Genomic DNA, 19,895 nt, shown 5'->3' with positions numbered 1-19,895 from the left:
TGCATGTAGCTGACCAGCCTACCAGATCTTTTATGCAGTTCGACATACAAGGTGACACCAAGGTAAGACAAATGAAGTTCCAGTTTGGGTGCCTCCATCTCCCTCCCCTGGATCCTGATCCAGTGACTGCCAAAACCAGAAAGAACTGGGGTAGGGTGCTTGATCATGGGGAACGCTGTTGTGGTTCATCCGGCAGATGGGAAAAGGGAAAGGTTTCACTTCTTCACAATTTGAATGACATCCTCGTCCTCCAACGTATGGTCTTTACCCACTTTCTGAGGATTGTGTTTCACAGAGAGACCCCAGACCAAAGCACTGTATGGAAGGGAAAAAGAACAGTCAGTGTAAATAATAACCTAGCTTCTGCCCTATTTGCCTGGATGCCACCTTTCTGCTCAGATTTAGTATCATACCCTTAAGAACCATAGACCTACAAAAGCTTTATCTTCCCTAGCAGTATGAGACACTGAAGCCTTAACATAAAAGCCGGTAAAGACTTCTGGAAGTTGTGTGGTTCCTCTTATTGCAGAAAGTCAAAGACAAAAAACATGTTTAGTATAAAGAGCCTAGTTTAAAATTAAAAGAAAGCATGAATTTGTTATAGAGAAATACCCTGGGCCAGGCACAGGGGCTCATGCCTGTAATCCCACCACTTTGGGAGGCCGAAGGGTGTGGATCACCTGAGATCAGGCGTTCAAGAAAAGCCTGGCCAACATGGTGAAACCCCGTCTCCACTAAAAATACAAAAATTAGCTGGGCATGGTGGCGGGTGCCTGTAATCCCAACTACTCGGGAGGCTGAGGCAGAAGAATGGCTTGAACCCGGGAGGCGGAGGTTGCAGTGAGCCAAGATCATGCCATTGCACTCCAGGTTGGGCAACGAGCGAAACTCCGCCTCAAAAAAAAAAAAAAAAAAAATCCGTCTTTAATCTTCATAGAGAAATACCCTGAAAATTTCAGACTGATTCTTACAGATACAATATCACTTATAGACTGTTAGAGAATACCTGTTTTTGCTGGGTTTCCTGAAACCATCAGTGGGTACTGACAAGAAATTAGGGCCTCCCTCTTCAGCCATGCCAGGAAAATCTTCCTCCCTAACCAGAAACTGTAATTGATATGTCCTCCCGATTTACTGGAATATGTGAAGGTAATTTATATCCATGGGCCTCCAAACTTAAGAATATGTTGTGCTAGAGATGAAAACTGGTGAATAAGACACCGAGACCTGCCTCACAGAGACTAAGAACTATGTACCAAGAGTAAAAAAGGTGGCCATATTGTTATTATATTATCATTGAGTCAAAACCTCTTTTAAAAATCTATATTCCAGGCCGGGCACGGTGGCTCATGCCTCTAATTCCAGCACTTTGGGAGGCTGAGGCAGGTGGATCACGAGGTCAGGAGTTCGAGACCAGCATGGCTAATATGGTGAAACCCTGTCTCTACTAAAAATACAAAAATTAGGCCAGGCGTGGTGGCTCACACCTGTAATTCCAGCATTTGGGAGGCCCAGGCGGGCGGATCATGAGGTCAAGAGATCGAGACCATCCTGGCCAACATGGTGAAACCTCGTCTCTACCAAAAATACAAAAAAATTAGCTGGGCGTGGTAGCACGCACCTATAGTCCCAGCTACTTGGGAGGCTGAGGCAGGAGAATCGCTTGAACCTGGGAGGCGGAGGTTGCAGTGAGCCAAGATCGCGCCACTGCACTCCAGCCTGGGCGACTGAGTCTCTCTCAGTCTCAAAAAAAAAAAAAAAAAAAAAACACACACACACACACAAAAAACACAAAGCACAGAGTAAGGGATCAATGTGGTCAAGGACATGAAGGAAATGGAAAAGGGATAAATGTTATAATTAATTAGGCCTGAAGATGAAAGTTTTCTATTATTAAGAGAGTTGTACCAGTCTGGGCAGCATGGAGAAACCCTAGCTCTAGAAAAATAGAAAAAATTAGCCAGGCATGGTGGTTTGCACCTGTAGTCCCAGCTATTTAAAAGGCTGAGGTGGGAGGATCGCTTGAGCCCAGGAGTTCAAGGCTGCAGTGAACCACGATTACGCCACTGGACTCCAGCCTGGGCGGCAACAGAACAAGACCCTATCTCAAAAAAAACAAAAAGATAGTTGTGCAATAATTAAAGAAAAAAAAAAACAGTAAAATAAGAGCAAATAAAATCCTGTTTGCTTCGATATGTTTCTTATCTGAGACATTTTTCTCCCCTTTTTAATTCCCTGGTAAATTTAAAGTTCTGAAGGTTTTGAACAATGTTTTGCCACCATAGAAGGAAAGAGCTATATATAAATCTACAAAGTTTGAAAAAGGACAGTGTTTAACTTTTTACAAAAGTCATCTTTACCAGTTAAAGTAACTGCCAAAGCATAATGTTTTGACTGTGGTGGAAATTAGCACTTACATGTGGAATATAGTTGTTTTATATATAAGGATCTGAAGGTCAATAAAGGACTTCACTCTCTCAGTACTCTTAGGATCAGAAACAAGTTTTGTTTTTTCTTTGTTTGGTTGGTTTTTTGAGGCAGGGTCTCAGTCCGCTGCCCAGGCTAGAGTACAGGGGGCATGATCATTATCATGGCTCGCTGCAATGTCAACCCTCCTGGGCTCAAGCAATCCTACCTCTGCCTCCTGAGTAGCTGGGACCACAGGTGCCTGGTACCATGTCTGGCTAATTTTTTAATTTTTGATAAAAACAGGGGTCTCACTATATTGCCTAGTCTGATCTCACACTCCTGGACTCAAGCAGTCCTCCTGCCTTGGCCACAAAGTGCTGAGATTACAGGCGTGAGCTACCACACCTAGCCCTATTTTCTTCTTTTGTTTTTAACCCTTTCTCCTATTCAGAAAAAAAAGTGCGGTGGGCACAGTGGCTCACGCCTGTAATCCCAACACTTTGGGAGGCCGAGGCGGACAGATCACGAGGTCAGGAGATCGAGACCATCCTGGCTAACATGGTGAAACCCCATCTCTACTAAAAATACAAAAAATTAGCCAGGCATGGTGGCAGGCACCTGTAGTTCCAGCTACTCGGGAGGCTCAGGCAGGAGAATGGCATGAACCCGGGAGGCGGAGCTTGCAGTGAGCCGAGATCGCGCCACTGCACTCCAGCCTGGGCAACAGAGCAAGACTCCGTCTCAAAAAAAAAAAAAAAAAAAAAAATGGGGAAGGCCGGGTGCAGTGGCTAGTGTCTGTAATCCCAGCACTTTGGGAAGCCGAAGCAGGAGAATCGCTTGAACCCAGGAGTTCGAGACCAGCCAGGGCAACATAGGGAGACCCTGTCTCTACAAATAAAAAAAAAATTTGCCGGGCATGGTGGCATACACTTATGGTCTCAGCTATTCAGAAACTGAGGTAGGAGGATCGCTTGAGCCTGGGAAGTCGAGACTGCAGTGAGCTGTGACAGAGCCACCGCACTCCAGCCTGGGAGACAGAACACCTGTCTCAAAAATAATACTAAGTGGGAAGGCTAAAATGAACCCTGTAGTGGCCGGGCGTGATGGCTCACGCCTGTAATCCCAGCACTTTGAGAGGCCGAGGCAGGCGGATCACGAGGTCAGGAGATCAAGACCATCCTGGCTAACACGGTGAGACCCCATCTCTACTAAAAATATAAAAAATTAGACGAGTGTGGTGGCGGGTGCCTGTAGTCCCAGCTACTGAGGAGGCTGAGGCAGGAGAATGGCGTGAACCCGGGAAGCAGAGCTTGCAGTGAGCGGAGATGGCGCCACTGCACTCTAGCCTGGGGGACAGAGCGAGACTCCATCTCAAAAAGAAAAAAAAAAAAATTAACCCTGTAGTATTGAACTAGAATCAGAGATAACAGTATAAACTCATGGTTTTTAGGAAAGATGGATAAATGATGGATAGTGAGGAAGGATAAGACAGATACAGAAATACAGATGTGTATATAAGCATCATTAGTATCCATACATGTATTTCCTAACTTTATTTGCTGAGAGGGCCTACAGGCAATGATAACCTACTTGCTAACAATGAGCACACTTAGCACCCACATCTTGAAAACTGGGGCTCCTTGGAGAAGTGACTAATTTTCAGGGCTAGTGCAGGCAAAATCAATGTCATTTGGGAACATCTAATTATTAACACTATCAAAAAGTAAGGAAAGGCTGGGCACGGGTGGCTGATGCCTGTAATCCTGCACTTTGGGAGGCAGAGATGGAAGGATCACTTGAACCCAGGAGTTTGAGAAGCCTGGGCAACATTGCAAGACCCCATCTCTACAATAAATAAATGGCTCATGCCTGTAATCCCAGCACTTTGGGAGGTGAAGGTAGGCGGATCACTAGAGCCCAGGCATTGGAGACCAGTCTGGGCAACACAAGTCGGACCTTGTCTCTACAAAAAAAAATAGAAAAAACTAGCTGGGCATGGTGGCGCACACTTGGAGTTCCAACTACTCAGGAGGCTGAGGCAGGCTGAGGCTTGAGCCCATGAGATCAAGGCTACAGTGAGCTGTGATCGTGCCACTGCACTCCGGCTTGGACAACAGTGAGACTGTGTCTCAAAAAAAAAAGGAGCTTATCAAAAGAACACAGGGGCCAACATGAAAGAGTTCCTAAAGGCCAAAGCTTTGTAATAATTTGAGCAACAAAATAATAATAGTATTAGATTACATCCTATAGAATAAAATAACCAAGAGCTCATACTGATAGGAATTATGAGTTAAATAAAGAAGTGGTAGCTCTAACACACAGAAGTCCAAGAATCACCATTAGGCCAGGCGTGGTAGCTCATGCCTGTCTGTAATCCCAGCACTTTGGGAGGCTGAGGCAGGCAGATCACCTGAGGTCAGGAGTTTGAGACCAGCCTGACTACTAAAAATACAAAAATTTCTACTAAAAATACAAAAATTAGCCAGGCACGGTGGCACACGCCTGTAGTACCAGCTACTCAGGAGGCTGAGGCAGAAGAATTGCTTGAACCCAGGAGCCAGAGGTTGCAGTGAGCTGATATCGTGCCACTACACTCCAGCCTATGGCTAGGTAAACACCATAGCCATAAATGTCACAAACAAGCCTCACCAGTAGATGCTAATAGCAGGCAAAAATCTGAAGAGAAAAAGGACTTTCACAGTCTCAAAAGTACCCCGAGATACTTATAAAATACGAAGAGAAAAATACTACCTTCACGGCAGAGAAACCCACCCTACACCAACTTAACCAAGTAATCAGTGTGAATATTATCATCGGTGAGGTATATCAACATCATGAATCTCATGTATTGATACATTGAGAAGAACATATCATTATTTTTGTGGTATTCTTACCAAAAATGCATAATCTCATTTCAATCATGAGAGAACACTGGACAAACTCAAACTAAGGAATATTCAATCAAATAACTAGTGAACACTCTTCAAAAGTGTCAAGATCATCAATGACAGTGAAAGTCTAAGGAAATATTACTGGTAGACTAGAACACAAGACTACAAACAAGTAACAACTAGATGCCACACAGGTTCCTGGAACACAAAACAGACACTAGTAAAAGAAAAAGTAATAAAATTCAAATAAGATCTATAGTTAACAACATCATACCAATGCTTATTTCCTGTTTTTGATAATTTTATAGTAATGTGAGCTGTTAACATTAGAAGTGGGGTGAGAGATAAAAGGAAACTTTGGGCTGGGCGCAGTGGCTCACGCCTGTAATCCCGGCACTTTGGGAGGCCGAGGTGGGCAGATCACAAGGTCAGGAGATCAAGACCATCCTGGCTAACACGGTGAAACCCCGTCTCTACTGAAAAATACAAAAAAATTAGCCGGGCGTGGTGGCGGGCACCTGTAGTCCCAGCTACTCGGGAGGCTGAGGCAGGAGAATGGCATGAACCCTGGAGGCAGAGCTTGCAGTGAGCCAAGATTGCGCCACTGCACTCCAGCCTGGGCGACACAGCGAGACTCCGTCTCAAAAAAAAAAAAAAAAGGAAACTTTGTGCTGTATTTGCAACTTTGCTATTGGTCTAAAATAAGTTCAAAATAAAAAATTAATATGCTGGGCATAGTGGCTCACACCTATAATCCTAACACTTTGGGAGGCTGAAGCAGGTGAATCGCTCGAGCTCAGGAATTCAAGACCAGCCTGGGAAACAAAGCAAGACCTCGTCTCTAATAAACATTTTTTAAGGCCAGGCATGGTGGCTCATGCCTGTAATCCCAGCACTTTGGGGGGCTGAGGTCAAGAGTTCAAGACCAGCCTAACCAACATGGAGGAACCCCGTTTCTACTAAAAATACAAAATTAGCTGGGCATGGTGGGTGGCACATGCCTGTAATCCCAGCTACTCAGGAGGTTGAGGCAGGAGAATCACTTGAACCCGGGAAGCATAAGTTGCAGTGAGCCAAGATCACGCCATTGCACTCCAGCCTGGGCAACAAGAGCGAGACTGTCTCAAAAAACGAAAAATTAAAAATTAGCCGGGTATAATGGTGTGCACCTGTAGTCCCAGCTACTCAGGAGGCTGAGGCATGAGGACTGCTTGAGCCCAGAAGATTGAGGCTCCAGTGAGCTATGATCTCACCACTCCCTCCAGCCAAGGCAACAGCAAGACCGTCGCAAAAATAAAATAATTTTTTTTCAGCCTGTGTCAGCAGTGAAAAATGTAAGAGATTAGGGAGGTTTTGCCCATGTTTAAGGTTTAGAAGGGGGCTCAGTACCCAGTAGAGGCCAGTGTGACATTGGCAGGAATTATTAATATTTGTGTTTGCCAAGAGGAAGATGAAATAATGAGGGAAGGTCAGGGTTGTTTGTGTCATCAGGCTTCCTGACCTAAAGAGGTTTCTAGAGCTCTTCCTATTCTAATTAGGCACGGTTTTAAGAAGACACTGCAGAGTTCTAGCCAAGCAAACATTTCAGTAGCCTCCTTCCTGCCTTCTTTTTTAAAATGCTATCCTAAGAATTACTAGTTAGTAAAATTGGTAACTCATAGGAAAAAGGAGGGACCACAGGCCCATGATACTTACTATTTAAATTCTTTGATAAGATTTTTGTGAATCTTCATGCAGAAATCCTCCACTGTGGTCCTGGAGTAAGGAAGCACCACTGGGGATGTGTAATCTGGTAACTGGCCTTTGGGTTTGGTGTAACTAGAATAGAGAGGGCATAAAGATTACTGCCTTCTTAGAATATCTCATGTGTTGAATGTATAGCAACCCTCCATCACCCCTGACATCAGACCAGGACAACCTCCAACTTAAGGGAAAAAGTGTCCTCAATATGACCTAATGACCTAGTAGATAATAGAAACCAATTTACTTATATTTTCAAAAAGAGCCAGATTTTGTTAATGAGCTCCAGAAAGTATCATTTTAGGACAGTCTGGTTAATTCCTATAGCAACATTACCCTATCCACAAAGACTTACATTCTCACTAGTTTCAGATAGTCCCAGATCTTTTCCAATAGGTCATCAAAATTCCAGCGGTGATGGGCAGAGATGGGTACACAGTGAGGCACCTTATAGATGATATCCAATTCCTCAATGGAGATTTGGTCAATCTTATTTAACACATAGATACAGGGGATATAAACTCTACAGAAATTGAAGAAAAACAGGGTATTAGTCTGGAGTTGTTGACAAAACTGTCAGACTGTTGAACAGCACACCCTCACCCAGACCCAACTGGCGCTCCCAAGAGGGACCATAAGTAGCAGATCAGCCAGAAAAAGAAAAAAGAAAAAGAAAAAGTGAACTATGGGTTGAAAAGTAACAGAAGTCAGGCCCTAGTACCAGCCACAAAGCTAATTGCTAGGAAAGCATACTGCAGTGCAAAGAACACAAGCTTTGAAGTGCTCAGACTGATTCTAATCCCAGCTGGCCCTCCACATATGCAGGTTTTGCATCCCTGAATTCAACCAACTGCAGATCAAAAACCCACAGACATGGAGGGTCAGCTGTACTATACCATTTTATATAAGGGCCTTGAGCATCTGCAGGTTTCATTATCTGCAAGGGGTCCTGGAAGCAATCCTCTGTGGATATGAAGAGGTGATGTTATGTGTCCCTAGGAAAGTCACTTAACCTCTGAGTCAGTTTCCTACAAGGCTGTTTTAAAACATAATTTATACTTAAAGACTAAAAAATAAGTGTTTTATTTATTGGTACAATAAATAATATTGGTAAAACTGATATAGCATCTACCAATGTCATATTCCTAGTGTCCAATCAATATGACAGCTAAGGTTACTAATAATTAGGCAAGCCACAACTTCTCAGGTTTAACTGCCTCACTTGTAAAATGCCTAACTGAAAACAATGGCTTCTGTTTGTTTTCAAATGAGGAGTAAATACACTCATCCAACATATAGGAACAAATGACTAGGAGAGCAACTAAAAATATTACATGCAAATGCTATGAGTAATTTTAACAGTGACTTAACTTATTAAAGTCTCAGTAATATTAATGGGCTGGGCATAGTGGCTTATGCCTATAATCCCAACACGTTCGGAGGCCAAGGCAGGCAGATTGCTTGAGCCCAGGAGTTCAAGACCAGTCTCGGCAACGTGGTGAAACAACATCTCTACAAAAAATACAAAAATTAGCCGGGCTTGGTGGCACACGCCCATAGTCCCAGCTACTCAGGAGGTTGAGGTGGGAGGATGGATTGAGCCTGGGAGTTCAAGGCTGCGGTAAGCCGTGATCACACCACTGCACTACAGCCTGGGCGACAAGAGCATGACTCTGTCTCAAAAAAAAAAAAAGGTAATGTATCATGAAACAGATATTCAGCTACATACTCTTAGGATGGAGAAAACAGACACAGCCTGGCCTGCTCGGACTTCTGTAGGACACAGCCTATATAACTTCTCAGGTGGATTAATTCTGGAAGAGCAGACTGACCTACTACTTTCTTCAACTATCACATGACAAAGTTTAGGGGGCAGCTTAGTTTACAGCAAGTAACTGAAACGGAGAATTTCATAGGAAGAGGCTGTAAAAGAAAAAAACTGAAATGGGGAATATGACCATCATAATTAAATTTAAAAGCAAGGAAGGATGTCAGAAATAAAAACTAATCCCTCAGTTTACCCCTAAAGAAACCAAAGCCAGCAGGCAGGGTGGCTGACGCCTGTAATCCCAGCACTTTGGGAGGCAGAGGCAGGCAGACTGCCTGAGGTTTGAGACCAGCCTGGCTAACATGGAGAAACCCCGTCTCTACTAAAAATACAAAAATTAGCCGGGTATGGTGGCGGACACCTGTAGTCCCAGCTACTTGGGAGGCTGAGGCAGGGGAATTGCTTGAATCCGGGAGGCAGAGGTTGCAGTGAGCTGAGATCGTGCCACTGCACGATCCTGGGGGACAGAGCAAGACTCCAAAACAAAAAAGGGGGGGTGCCGGGCACAGCAGCTCATACCTGTAATCCCAGCACTTAGGGAGGCTGAGGTGGGTAGATCACCTGAAGTCAGGAGTTCAAGACCAGCCTGGCCAACATGAAACCCCATCTCTACTAAAAATACAAAAAATTAGCCAGATGTAGTGGCAGGCGCCTATAATCCCAGCTACTCAGGGGGCTGAGGCCGAAGAATCACTTGAACCCAGGAGGTGGAGGTTGCAGTGAGCCAAGATCGCGCCACTGTACTCCAGCCCGGGTGACACAGTGAGACTCTTGTCTCACAAAAAAAAAAAAAAAAGAAAGAAACCAAAGCCCCACTATCATTTAAGATAGTAACACAGGCTGGACGCAGTGGCTCATGTCTGTAATCCTAACATTCTGGCAGGCCAAGGCAGGCGGATCACTTGAGGTCGGGAGTTTGAGACCAGTCTGGCCAACATGATGAAACCCCATCTCTACTAAAAATACAAAATTAGCTGGGCATGGTGGTGCACACCTGTAATCTCAGCTACTTGGGAGGCTGAGGCAGCAGAATCGCTTGAACCTGGGAGGCGGAGGAGGTTACAGTGAGCTGAGATCACACCATTGCACTCCAGCCTGGGTGACAGAGTGAGACTCTGTCTCAAAAAAAAAAGGCCGGGCTCACACCTGTAATCCCAGCACTTTGGGAGACCGAGGTGGGGTGGATCACCTGAGGTCAGGAGTTCGAAACCAGCCTGACCAACACGGAGAAACCCCATCTCTACTAAAAATACAAAATTAGCCAGGCGTGGCGGCACAGGCCTGTAATCCCAGCTACTCGGGAAGGCTGAGGGAGGAGAATCGCTTGAACCTGGAAGTGGAGGTTGCGGTGAGCCGAGACTGCGCCACTGCACTCCAGCCTGGCTAACAAGAGCGAAACTCTATCTCAAAAAAAAAAAAAAGAAACCAAAGCCCACTATCATTTAAGATAGTAGCACAGGCTGGACACAGTGGCTCATGCCTGTAATCCCAACATTTTGGGAGGCCGAGGCAGACGGATCACTTGAGGTCAGGAGTTCAAGACCAGCCTGGCCAACATGATGAAACCCCATCTCTACTAAAAATACAAAAATTAGCTGGGCATGGTGGTGCGCACCTGTAATCCTAGCTACTCGGGAGGCTGAGGCAGAAGAATCTCTTGAACCTGGGAGGTGGAGCTTGCAGTGAGCTGAGATCATGCCACTGCACTCTAGCCTGGGCAACAGAGTGAGACTCCATCTCAAAAAAAAAAAAAAAAAAAAAAAAAAAGATAGTAGGACAACTGGAATTAAGATAAACTTCTGCCAGATTCAAGATCCAATACTGTTTTCATCACAAGGCTTCCAATTCAGTCAGGCACAGACTGCACACTCAGTCAGTACCTGTTTCCTTCCACCACATCAATGAGGTCATCAGCTGTAGCATCACTACGTAGAGTCACATCGGCATTATGAATCTTGTATTCAGCCAGAATGCTCTTCACAGTCTCAGCATCCAGCTCACTCTGGGGGCACTGAAAGGGAATAGCAGATGACTAGTCAGCACAAAATTTAAAAAAATAAAAATAAAAAAAATACTTGCCAAGTGTACCAATATCCATGTACCTGGAAAATTCTAGCTAAGATGCGAACTCATTACTAAATACATCCGGGATGAGTGTCACTGACTTTTAGTAGGAAATAAATGTCCAAACTCCAAGGAAGGTGTTACACGCTGAACTGTGTTCCTCCTTCCCCCACCAAATAATTCACATGAAGTCTTAACCTCAGTATCTCAGAATGTGATGTATTTGGAGATAGGGTCTTTAAAGCGGTAATCAAATTAGAATAAGGTCATTAGGGTGGGGCCCTAATCCAATACTGGTGGTCCTAATAAGAAAAGGAGATTAGGACACAGACACACAGAGCAAACACCATATGAAGTCCCATCTGTAAGCCAAGGACAGAAGCCTCAGAAGAAATCAACCCTGCCATCACCTTCATCTCAGACTTCTAGCCTCTAGAATTATGAAAAATAAATTTCTGTTATTTAAGCCACCCCATCTGTGGTACCGTATTATGGCAGCACTGAAACTAACACAGAAATAATCTTAAATGTTCAAATTCGAATATTAAGACAGGATAATGGGAAAGATGTTTTGGGCAGGACAGCTGAAACCTATGCCAGTCAAATCATCTGGGCTCTGAAGTGTTAAATTTAGTAGGAAACTCTCAGTCCTCAATTCTGACAGAGAAGCAGCATTTGACAGAATTGGTCACTCCTATGTGAAACACTTTACTTGACTTCCAGTATTTCAAACTCTTTCAGTTTTCCTTCTCTCTCTTGGTCTAAGAAGTCTTATTTCTCTGAGTCTCTTTTCTTTCTTTTTTTTTCTTTTGAGACGGAGTTTTGCTCTTGTTGCCCAGGCTGGAGTGCAGTGGCGCGATCTCAGCTCACTGCAACCTCCGCCTCCTGGGTTCAAGCAATTCTCCTGCCTCAGCCTCCAAAGTACCAGGATCACAGGCACGTGCCACCACGCCTGGCTAATTTTTGTATTTTTAGTACAGACAGGGTTTTGCCATGTTGGTCAGGCTGGCCTCCAACTCCTGACCTCATGTAATCTGCCCACTTCGGCCTCCCAAAGTGTTGGGATTACAGGCGTAAGCCACCGTGCCTGGCCGATTCTCTTTTCTTTTCTTTCTTTCTTTCTTTTTTTTTTTTGAGACGGAGTCACGCTCTGTCACCAGGCTGGAGTGCAGTGGCGTCATCTCGGCTCACTGCAACCTCCACCTCTTGGGTTCGATTCTCCTGCCTCAGCCTCCCGAGTAGCTGAGATTACAAGTGCGTGCCACCATGCCCGGCTAATTTTTGTGTTTTTAGTAGAGACAGGGTTTCACCATGTTGGCCAGGATGGTCTCCATCTCTTGACCTTGTGATCCGCCCACCTCGGACTCCCAAAGTACTGGGATTACAGGTGTGAGCCACTGCGCCCAGCTCTCTTTTCTTTTCTATCTATACTCACATCCTTGGTGATCTCAGTTAGGCCCATGACATTAAAGTTGATAATCACCAAATTTATATATCCAGCCTAGATAATTCCTCATGCCTTCTTTTTTATTATTATTTTTATAGAGATGGGGTCTCACTTTGTTGCCCAAGCTGGTCTTGAACTCCTGGGCTCAAGTGATCCTCCTGCCTCAACCTCCCAAAGTGCTGGGATTATAGATGTACAGGCATGAGCCACCATGCCCAGCCTACCCCACATGCCTTCTTGACTGAAATACCTGGATGTCTAACTGGCATCTAAAACTTAACATCCTGATCTTCTCCTTCCCTCCAAATCTATTCTACCAAAAGTCCTACCATTTTAGTAATAAGAGTTCATTTTTTTTTTAGCTCAGGAAATAAAAAACATGGCTGGGTATGGTGGCTCATACCTGTAATCCCAACACTTTGGGAGACCGAAGCAGGAGACAACTTGAGGCCAAAAGTTCAAGACCAGCCTGGGCAACATGGCAAATCTCCATTTCTACCAAAAAAAAAAAAAAAAAAAATTAGCCAAGCCTGGAGGCATGTGACTTAGCCCTAGCTACTTAGAAGGCTGAGGCAGAAGGGTCACTTGAGCCCAAGAGTTTTGAGCTAACAGTGAACTATGATTGTGCCACTGTACTCCAGCCTAAGCAACAGAATGAAACCGACCAGCCTGGCCAACATGGTGAAACCCCGTCTCTACTAAAAATACAAAAATCAGCTGGGTGCGCTGGCAGGCACCTGTAATCCCAGCTACTCAGGAGGTTGAGGCATGAAGCAAATGCTCTTCTTCAAGATATCCACTTGGTTCACACCTTCATGTCACCTCAGTAAAGACTTCCCTGACCAACGTTCTTAAAACTGCAACCCTCACACCAACACTCTATCTCCTTTCCCTACTTTGTGTTCTTATATTTATCATTGACGAATACATTATATTTTACTCATTAACATTGTTTTCTATTCTATCCAATTAGAATATAAAAGCAGGGGGTTTCACTATTCCCTCTTCCATTCCTGCCCAGAGCCTAAAATAATGCTTGGCCCGTGGTAGGCACTCTATAAATTTGTGTTAAATGAATGAAAACAGAAGATATTGGTGGCCATCTACTTTATGCAAGCATAATATTGGTCCACACGCCCATATCATCCCCAATAGATAATCCAAAAGAGGAAATAAGTAGCAAAGGTAAGTCTGAGACTGGCTCCTATCCTAATCTTGAAGTTTTTCTTGTCAGTCATTATAAAGTCATTGTGTTATCTCAATTAGTGCAGGGAAAAGCCAGGAAATTTTCCAATGTCAGGGTCCATGCACCCCAATCCACTCCCCATTCCAATTCCTGCAGCAGCCTGCCCCATGTCATATTCCCCACTTACAGTGGCTGTGAGATTAATGCCTCCCTTGTCCTTCTTCTTAAAGCCAATGTTGGGGGGTTTGCTGTTCAAGCGAATGCCAAAGCCTTCCAGCTCATTTTCAATTATCTTCTTATGTCCCAAAGGTTTCAGGACATCCAGAACAATCAAGATCAAGTTACAGGTTCGGGCCACTGAAGAGTAAGAAAAAAACATACGCAAGAAAGTTCAATAAAGCCTTAACTAACCCAAATACTCAAGTAGAGGTGTTTTTTCCCCCTACATTTAAGTGTCAAAGGATTTTTCTGTAATACATACATGCATACGTGAAGTTCTTATAGCTACAGAAGATTTATACCAGAAGTCAATTTGCTTTGTATGCCATGAAATCAGCACCTATTTGCCCAAGAGTTGACACATTTTCTGTTGCCCAGGCTGGAGTGCAGTGGCACAATCTTGGCTTACTGCAACCTCTGCCTCCCGGGTTCAAGCGATTCTCCTGCCTCAGCCACCCCAGTAGCTGGGACTACAGGCACATGCCACCATGCCTGGCTAATTGTATTTTAGTAGAGACGAGGTTTCCTCATCATGTTGCCTGGGCTGGTCTCGAACTCCTGAGCTCAGGCAATCCGCCCACCTCAGCCTCCCAAAGTGCTAGGATTACAGGCGTGAGCCACTGCGCCCACCCTTGGTTAGCAAATTTTTAACCAAATTTATTGAGGTACAATTTTTTTTTTAATTGTATCCATGTTAAAGCACACAGTTCAATAACAAATGTATATACCTGTGTGACCACCAAACCAATCAAGACATGGAATATTTCCATCACCTACAGCATTCCTTTGTGCCTCCTTTCAATCTTCCCCACTATTGCCAGCCAACCACTGATCTGCTTTCTGCCACCATAGTTTGCACGTTTTAGAATTTCATATAAATGGAATCATATAAAATATATTATTTTGGCCTAGCACAGTGGCTCATGCCTGTAATCCTAGCACTTTGGGAGGTTGAGGCAGAAGGATTGCTTGGAGCCAGGAGTTTGAGACCAGCCTGTGAAACAAAGTAAGATTCAATCTGTACAAAAAAAAAAAAAAGTAGTCTTTTGTGCCTGCATATCTTATTTTTATTAATATATATTTATATTTATATTGACAGAGACGGAGTCTCGCTCTATTGCCTAGACTGGAGTGCAGTGGCATGATCATAGCTCACTGTAGTCTTTAACTCCTGGCCTCAAGCAATCCTCCTGCCTTGGTCTCCCAAACTGCCGAGACTGCAGGCATGAGTCACAGTATCTGGCCTTTTTCTATATTAAAATTCATTTGTCAAAAATCCTGCTTCCAGCTGGGCACGGGAGCTCATACCTATAATCCCAGCACTTTGGGAGGCTGAAGCGAGAAGATCACCTGAGGTCAGGAGCTTGAGACCAGCCTGGTCAACATGGTGAAACCCTGTCTCTGCTAAAAATACAAAAACTGGCCGGCGCAGTGGCTCACGCCTGTAATCCCAGCACTTTGGGACGCTGAGGCAGGAGGATCACAAGGTGAGCTGATTGAGACCATCCCGGCCAACATGGTAAAACCCCATCTCTACTAAAAATTCAAAAAATTAGCCGGGTGTGGTGGCACATGCCTGTAGTCGCAGCTACTTGGGAGGCTGAGGCAGGAGAATCTCTTAAACCCGGGAGGCAGAGATTGCAGTGAGCAGAGATTGCAGTGAGCTGAGATTGCGCCACTGCACTCCAGCCTGGGCAACAGAGCGAGAATCCATCTACAAAAATAAATAAATAAATAAATAATTAGCTGGCCATGGTAGTGGACACCTGTAATCCCAGCTACTCAGGAGGCTGAGGCACGAGAATCACTTGAACCAGGGAGGCAGAGGTTGCAGTGAGCCGAGATCATGCCACTGCACTCCAGCCAGCCTGGGCAACAGAGCGCCATCTCAGAAAAAAAAAAAATATTCTGCTTCCATCAACTTTCTAGTTCCTCATTTTTTAAAATTCTCTTTTTTGAAGAGACAGGGTCTCGCTTTGTCACTCAGGCTGGAGTGTAGTCGCATGATCATAGCTCATTATAACCTCCACCTCCTGGGCTCAACTGATCATCCTGCCTCAGTCTCCTTGAATATCCGGGACTACACATGTGTGCCATGTCACATGGCTATTTTTTTCTTTTTTTAATTTTTATTTTTGTAGAGACAGGGTCTTGCAATGTTGCCCAGGTTGGTCTCGAACTCCTGGCCTCAAGTGATCCTCCTGCCTCAGCCTCCCAAAGTGCTGGGATTACAGGTATGAGCCATTGCACCTGACCCTGACCCCTCATTCTTTTTTTGAAATGCAGTAGAGACAGCATTTCACCATGTTGTTCAGGCTGGTCTTGAACTCCTGACCTCATGATCTGCCCACCTCGGCCTCCCAAAGTGTTGGGATTACAGGCGTGAGCCACCATGCCCAGCCTCAGTGGTAGACTTTTTTTTTTGAGATGGAGTTTCACTCTTGTTGCCCAGGCTGGAGTGCATTGGTGCGACCTCAGCTCACAACCTCTGCCTCCTGGGTTCAAGCAATTCTCCTGACTCAGCCTCCCAAGTAGCTGGGATTACAGGCATGGACCACCACTCCTAGCTAATTTTGTAGTCTTAATAAAGACAGGGTTTCTCCATGTTAGTCAGGCTGGTCTCAAACTTTCAACCTCAGGTGATCCGCTCGCCTCAGCCTCCCAAAGTGCTGGGATTACATGCATGTACCACCATGCCCAGCCTGATTTTATTTTATTTATTTTATTTTTTTGAGATGGAGTCTTGCTCTGTCACGCAGGCTGGAGTGCAATGGCGTGATCTCGGCTCACTGCAACCTCCGCCTCCTGGGTTCAAGCTATTCTCCTGCCTCAGCCTCCCAAGTAGCTGGGACTACAGGCATGCATCACCATGCCCAGCTACTTTTTGTATTTTTAGTACAGACAGGGTTTCACCATGATAGCCAGACTGGTCTCAAACTCCTGATCTCAAGTGATCCACCCCCCTCAGCCTCCCAGAGTGCTGCAATTACAGGCATGAGCCACCAAGCAGCCATGATTTTATTTTTATTATTATTATTTTTTGACACAGAGTCTTGCTCTGTCGCCAGGCTGGAGTGCAGTGGTGCAATCTCGGCTCACTGCAACCTCCGCCTCCCAGGTTTAAGCGATTCTCCTGCCTCAGCCTCCCGAGTAGCTTGGGACTACAGGCGCGCACCACCACACCCAGCTAATTTTTGTATTTTTAGCAGAGACGGGGTTTCACCACCTTGGCCAGGTTGGTCTCGATCTCCTGACCTGGTGATCCACCCGCCTCAGCCTCCCAAAGTGCTGGAATTACAGGTGTGAGCCACCACACCCGGCCTTATTATTATTATTATTATTATTTTTTTTTTTTGAGACAGGGTGTCTGTGTGTTGCCCAGGCTGCAGTGCAGTGGCATGATCATGGCTCACTGCAGATTGACCTCCTGGGCTCAAGAGAACCTCCTACCTCAGCCTCCCGAACAGCTGGGACTACAGAAGCATACCACCACATCCAGCTATTTTTTTTTTTTGAGACAGAATCTTGCTGTCACCAGGGTGGAGTGCAATGGTGCAATTTCCGCTCACTACAACTTCTGCCGCCTGGATTCAAGCGATTCTCCTGCCTCAGCCTTCTGAGTAGCTGGGACTATAGGCACACGCCACCATGCCCAGCTAATTTTTATATTTTTAATAGACACGCGGTTTCACCATGTTGGCCAGGATGGTCTCGATCTCTTCATCTTGTGATGCACCTGCTTCAGCCTCCCAAAGTGCTGGAATTACAGACTATGGAATTACAGGTACCTGCCACCATGCCTGGCTAATTTTTGTATTTTTAGTAGAGATGGGGTTTCACCACGTTGGCCAGGCTGGTCTTGAACTCCTGACCTCAGGTGATCCACCCACCTTGGCCTCCCAAAGTGCTGGAATTACAGACTGTGAGCCACCACACCCGGACGGCCAGTGATATCTTAAGCCCAGTGACTGAAGTGATAGAAAAGGAGGTCAGAGAGGCAGCCAGGGGCCAGGTCATTTACCGTAGCTTGTAAGCTATGTTAAGACTTTGGGTCTCATCCCAAATAATATGGGAAAACATCAGAAGGTATAGACAACAAATGACATGATCTGACTTCTTTTTTTTGTTTGCTTTCTTGAAACAGAGTCTCACTCTGTCACGCAGGCTGGAATGCAGTGGTGTCATCTCACCTGACTACAACCTCCGCCTCCCAGGTTCAAGTGATCCTCCCATCTCAGCCTCCCAAGTAGCTAATTTTTGTATTTTTAGTAGAGATTGGGTTTTGCCGTGTTAGCCAGGATAGTCTGGAACTCCTGGCCTCAAGTGATCTGCCTGCCTCTGTGCTGGGATTACAGTCATGAGCCATCGTGCCTGGACTGATCTGACTTCTTATACACAATCATACTAGCTGTAGTGAGAAGATACTACAGAGCAGTAGGATAGCAGCAAGAAGGCCAGTTATGGGGCTATAATGTTAGAGACAAGGCATAATGAAGGAAGTGACAATATAGGTGAAGAGTTTGGAGTCACTACGAATCAAAGGGGAAAAAAATAGAAGGTGTTGGGGAAAGTGGCTCATTATACAGAGAAAATTAAAATTGGATACCCTTCTAATATCAGATATAAGAGTAGTCTCTAGGTAAATAAAGGACCTAAAAGTATAGAAAAAACAGGAGACTATATCTAAGACCTAAGGAAAGATAAGGACTTCTTAAATAAAACTTTAAAAGCACAAACCATAAGAAAAAATAAAGAGTAGGCCAGGTGCTCACACCTGTAATCTCAGCACTTTGGGAGGCCGAGGCAGGCGGATCACTTGAGGTGAGGAGTTCTAGACAAGCCGGGCCAACATGGTGAAACCCCGTTTCTACTAAAAATACAAAAAAATTAGCCAGGCGTGGTGGCACACACCTGTGGTCCCAGCTACAAATAAAGTGTAGATTCTAACAAAATTAAGGATTTTTATTCAACAAATACCACCTTGGACAAAATTAACGGGAGAAGATATTTATAATGTCTAAAGATGACAAGGAATTAATATCGAGAGCAGTGGTATCCAATAGAAGTTTCTGTAATAATGAAAATATTCTGCATCTGTACTGTGCAATACAGTAGTTACTAGTCAAGTGTAGCTAATAAACACATAAAATGTGGTTTACATAATTGAGGAACTAAATTTTAAATTTTATTCAATTGTAATTAAATGTTAGTCACATGTAACTAGTAGATATCATATTAGACATAGAATTTAAGAGAAATATTTGAAAAACAGTAAGACAACAATCACTGCCTAGGCAATATATCGAGATTCTACCCCTAAAAAAGTAAAAATCAATTAGCCTGCCATGGTCGTACATGCCAGCAGTCCCAGCTACTCAGGAAGCTGAGAAGAGAGAGACTCTCTCGAGCCCGGGGTTTTCGAGACCACCCTGAACAACATAGTGAGACTGTCTCTCAAAAAGTAAAAAATTAGCGGGTATGATGGTACGTGCCTGTAGTCCTTAGCTACTCAAGAGGCTAAGAAGAAAGGATCACCTGATCCCAGGAGATTGAGGCTGCAGTGAGCTGTGATCATGCCACTGTACTCCAACCTGGGCAAGAGAGCAAGATTCTATCTCTAAAAAAAAAAAAAAGAAAATGTGCCATGAACTGAGAAGCATGATTAACTCAACCTTTTGGTAGAGTTTCCTCCTTAGCATAGTAGCCAGCATGTCAGTCACATAAGTTTTTCACTTAAGGATGAAAAAGGGGAAAAAAAAGAGTGGCTGGCCTCTAGATATATTTCAAAGGTAAAACCAGCTGGATATAACAACATAGTAGATGTGCGGGATGAAAGGGAAAAAAAGATTTGACCTAAAAGTTCTGAAGGATAAATTTGCCTTTACTGAGATAGAAAAGACTAAGGGAAGAGCAAGTTGAGGATGGGAGATCAAGAATTTCTTTTTGTTTTTTAATTTTTAAATTTACTTTCATTTTTTAATAGAGATGAGGTATCACTATGTTGCCCAGGCTGGTCTCAAACTCCTGAGCTCAAGTGATCCTCCCGCTTCAGCTAAGATCAAGAATGTAATCTTACACGTTAACTTTGAGACACCTAATTAGACATCCAAG

The 19,895-nt window shown here is 44.5% G+C and overlaps 1 protein-coding gene across 1 annotated transcript in view; it reads right to left on the bottom strand.

The window, feature by feature from the left end:
• DRG1 (developmentally regulated GTP binding protein 1) overlaps positions 1 to 19,895 on the bottom strand; it is a 34,766-nt gene continuing 14,871 nt past the window's right edge. Inside the window, exons 5-9 of the mRNA XM_003821480.6 lie at positions 13,753 to 13,922; positions 10,749 to 10,879; positions 7,396 to 7,563; positions 6,996 to 7,118; positions 1 to 315 (exon numbers count right to left, since the gene is read on the bottom strand). Of these exons, the coding sequence (XP_003821528.1) occupies positions 216 to 315; positions 6,996 to 7,118; positions 7,396 to 7,563; positions 10,749 to 10,879; positions 13,753 to 13,922 (692 nt within the window). The 3' untranslated portion in view covers positions 1 to 215. The remainder of the gene's footprint in view (positions 316 to 6,995; positions 7,119 to 7,395; positions 7,564 to 10,748; positions 10,880 to 13,752; positions 13,923 to 19,895) is intronic.

Source organism: Pan paniscus, chromosome 23 (assembly GCF_029289425.2).
Source record: "Pan paniscus chromosome 23, NHGRI_mPanPan1-v2.0_pri, whole genome shotgun sequence".
NCBI lineage: Eukaryota > Metazoa > Chordata > Mammalia > Primates > Hominidae > Pan > Pan paniscus.
Note: the sequence above shows the minus strand (reverse complement) of the source record. Positions and strands in the feature narration are given on the sequence as shown.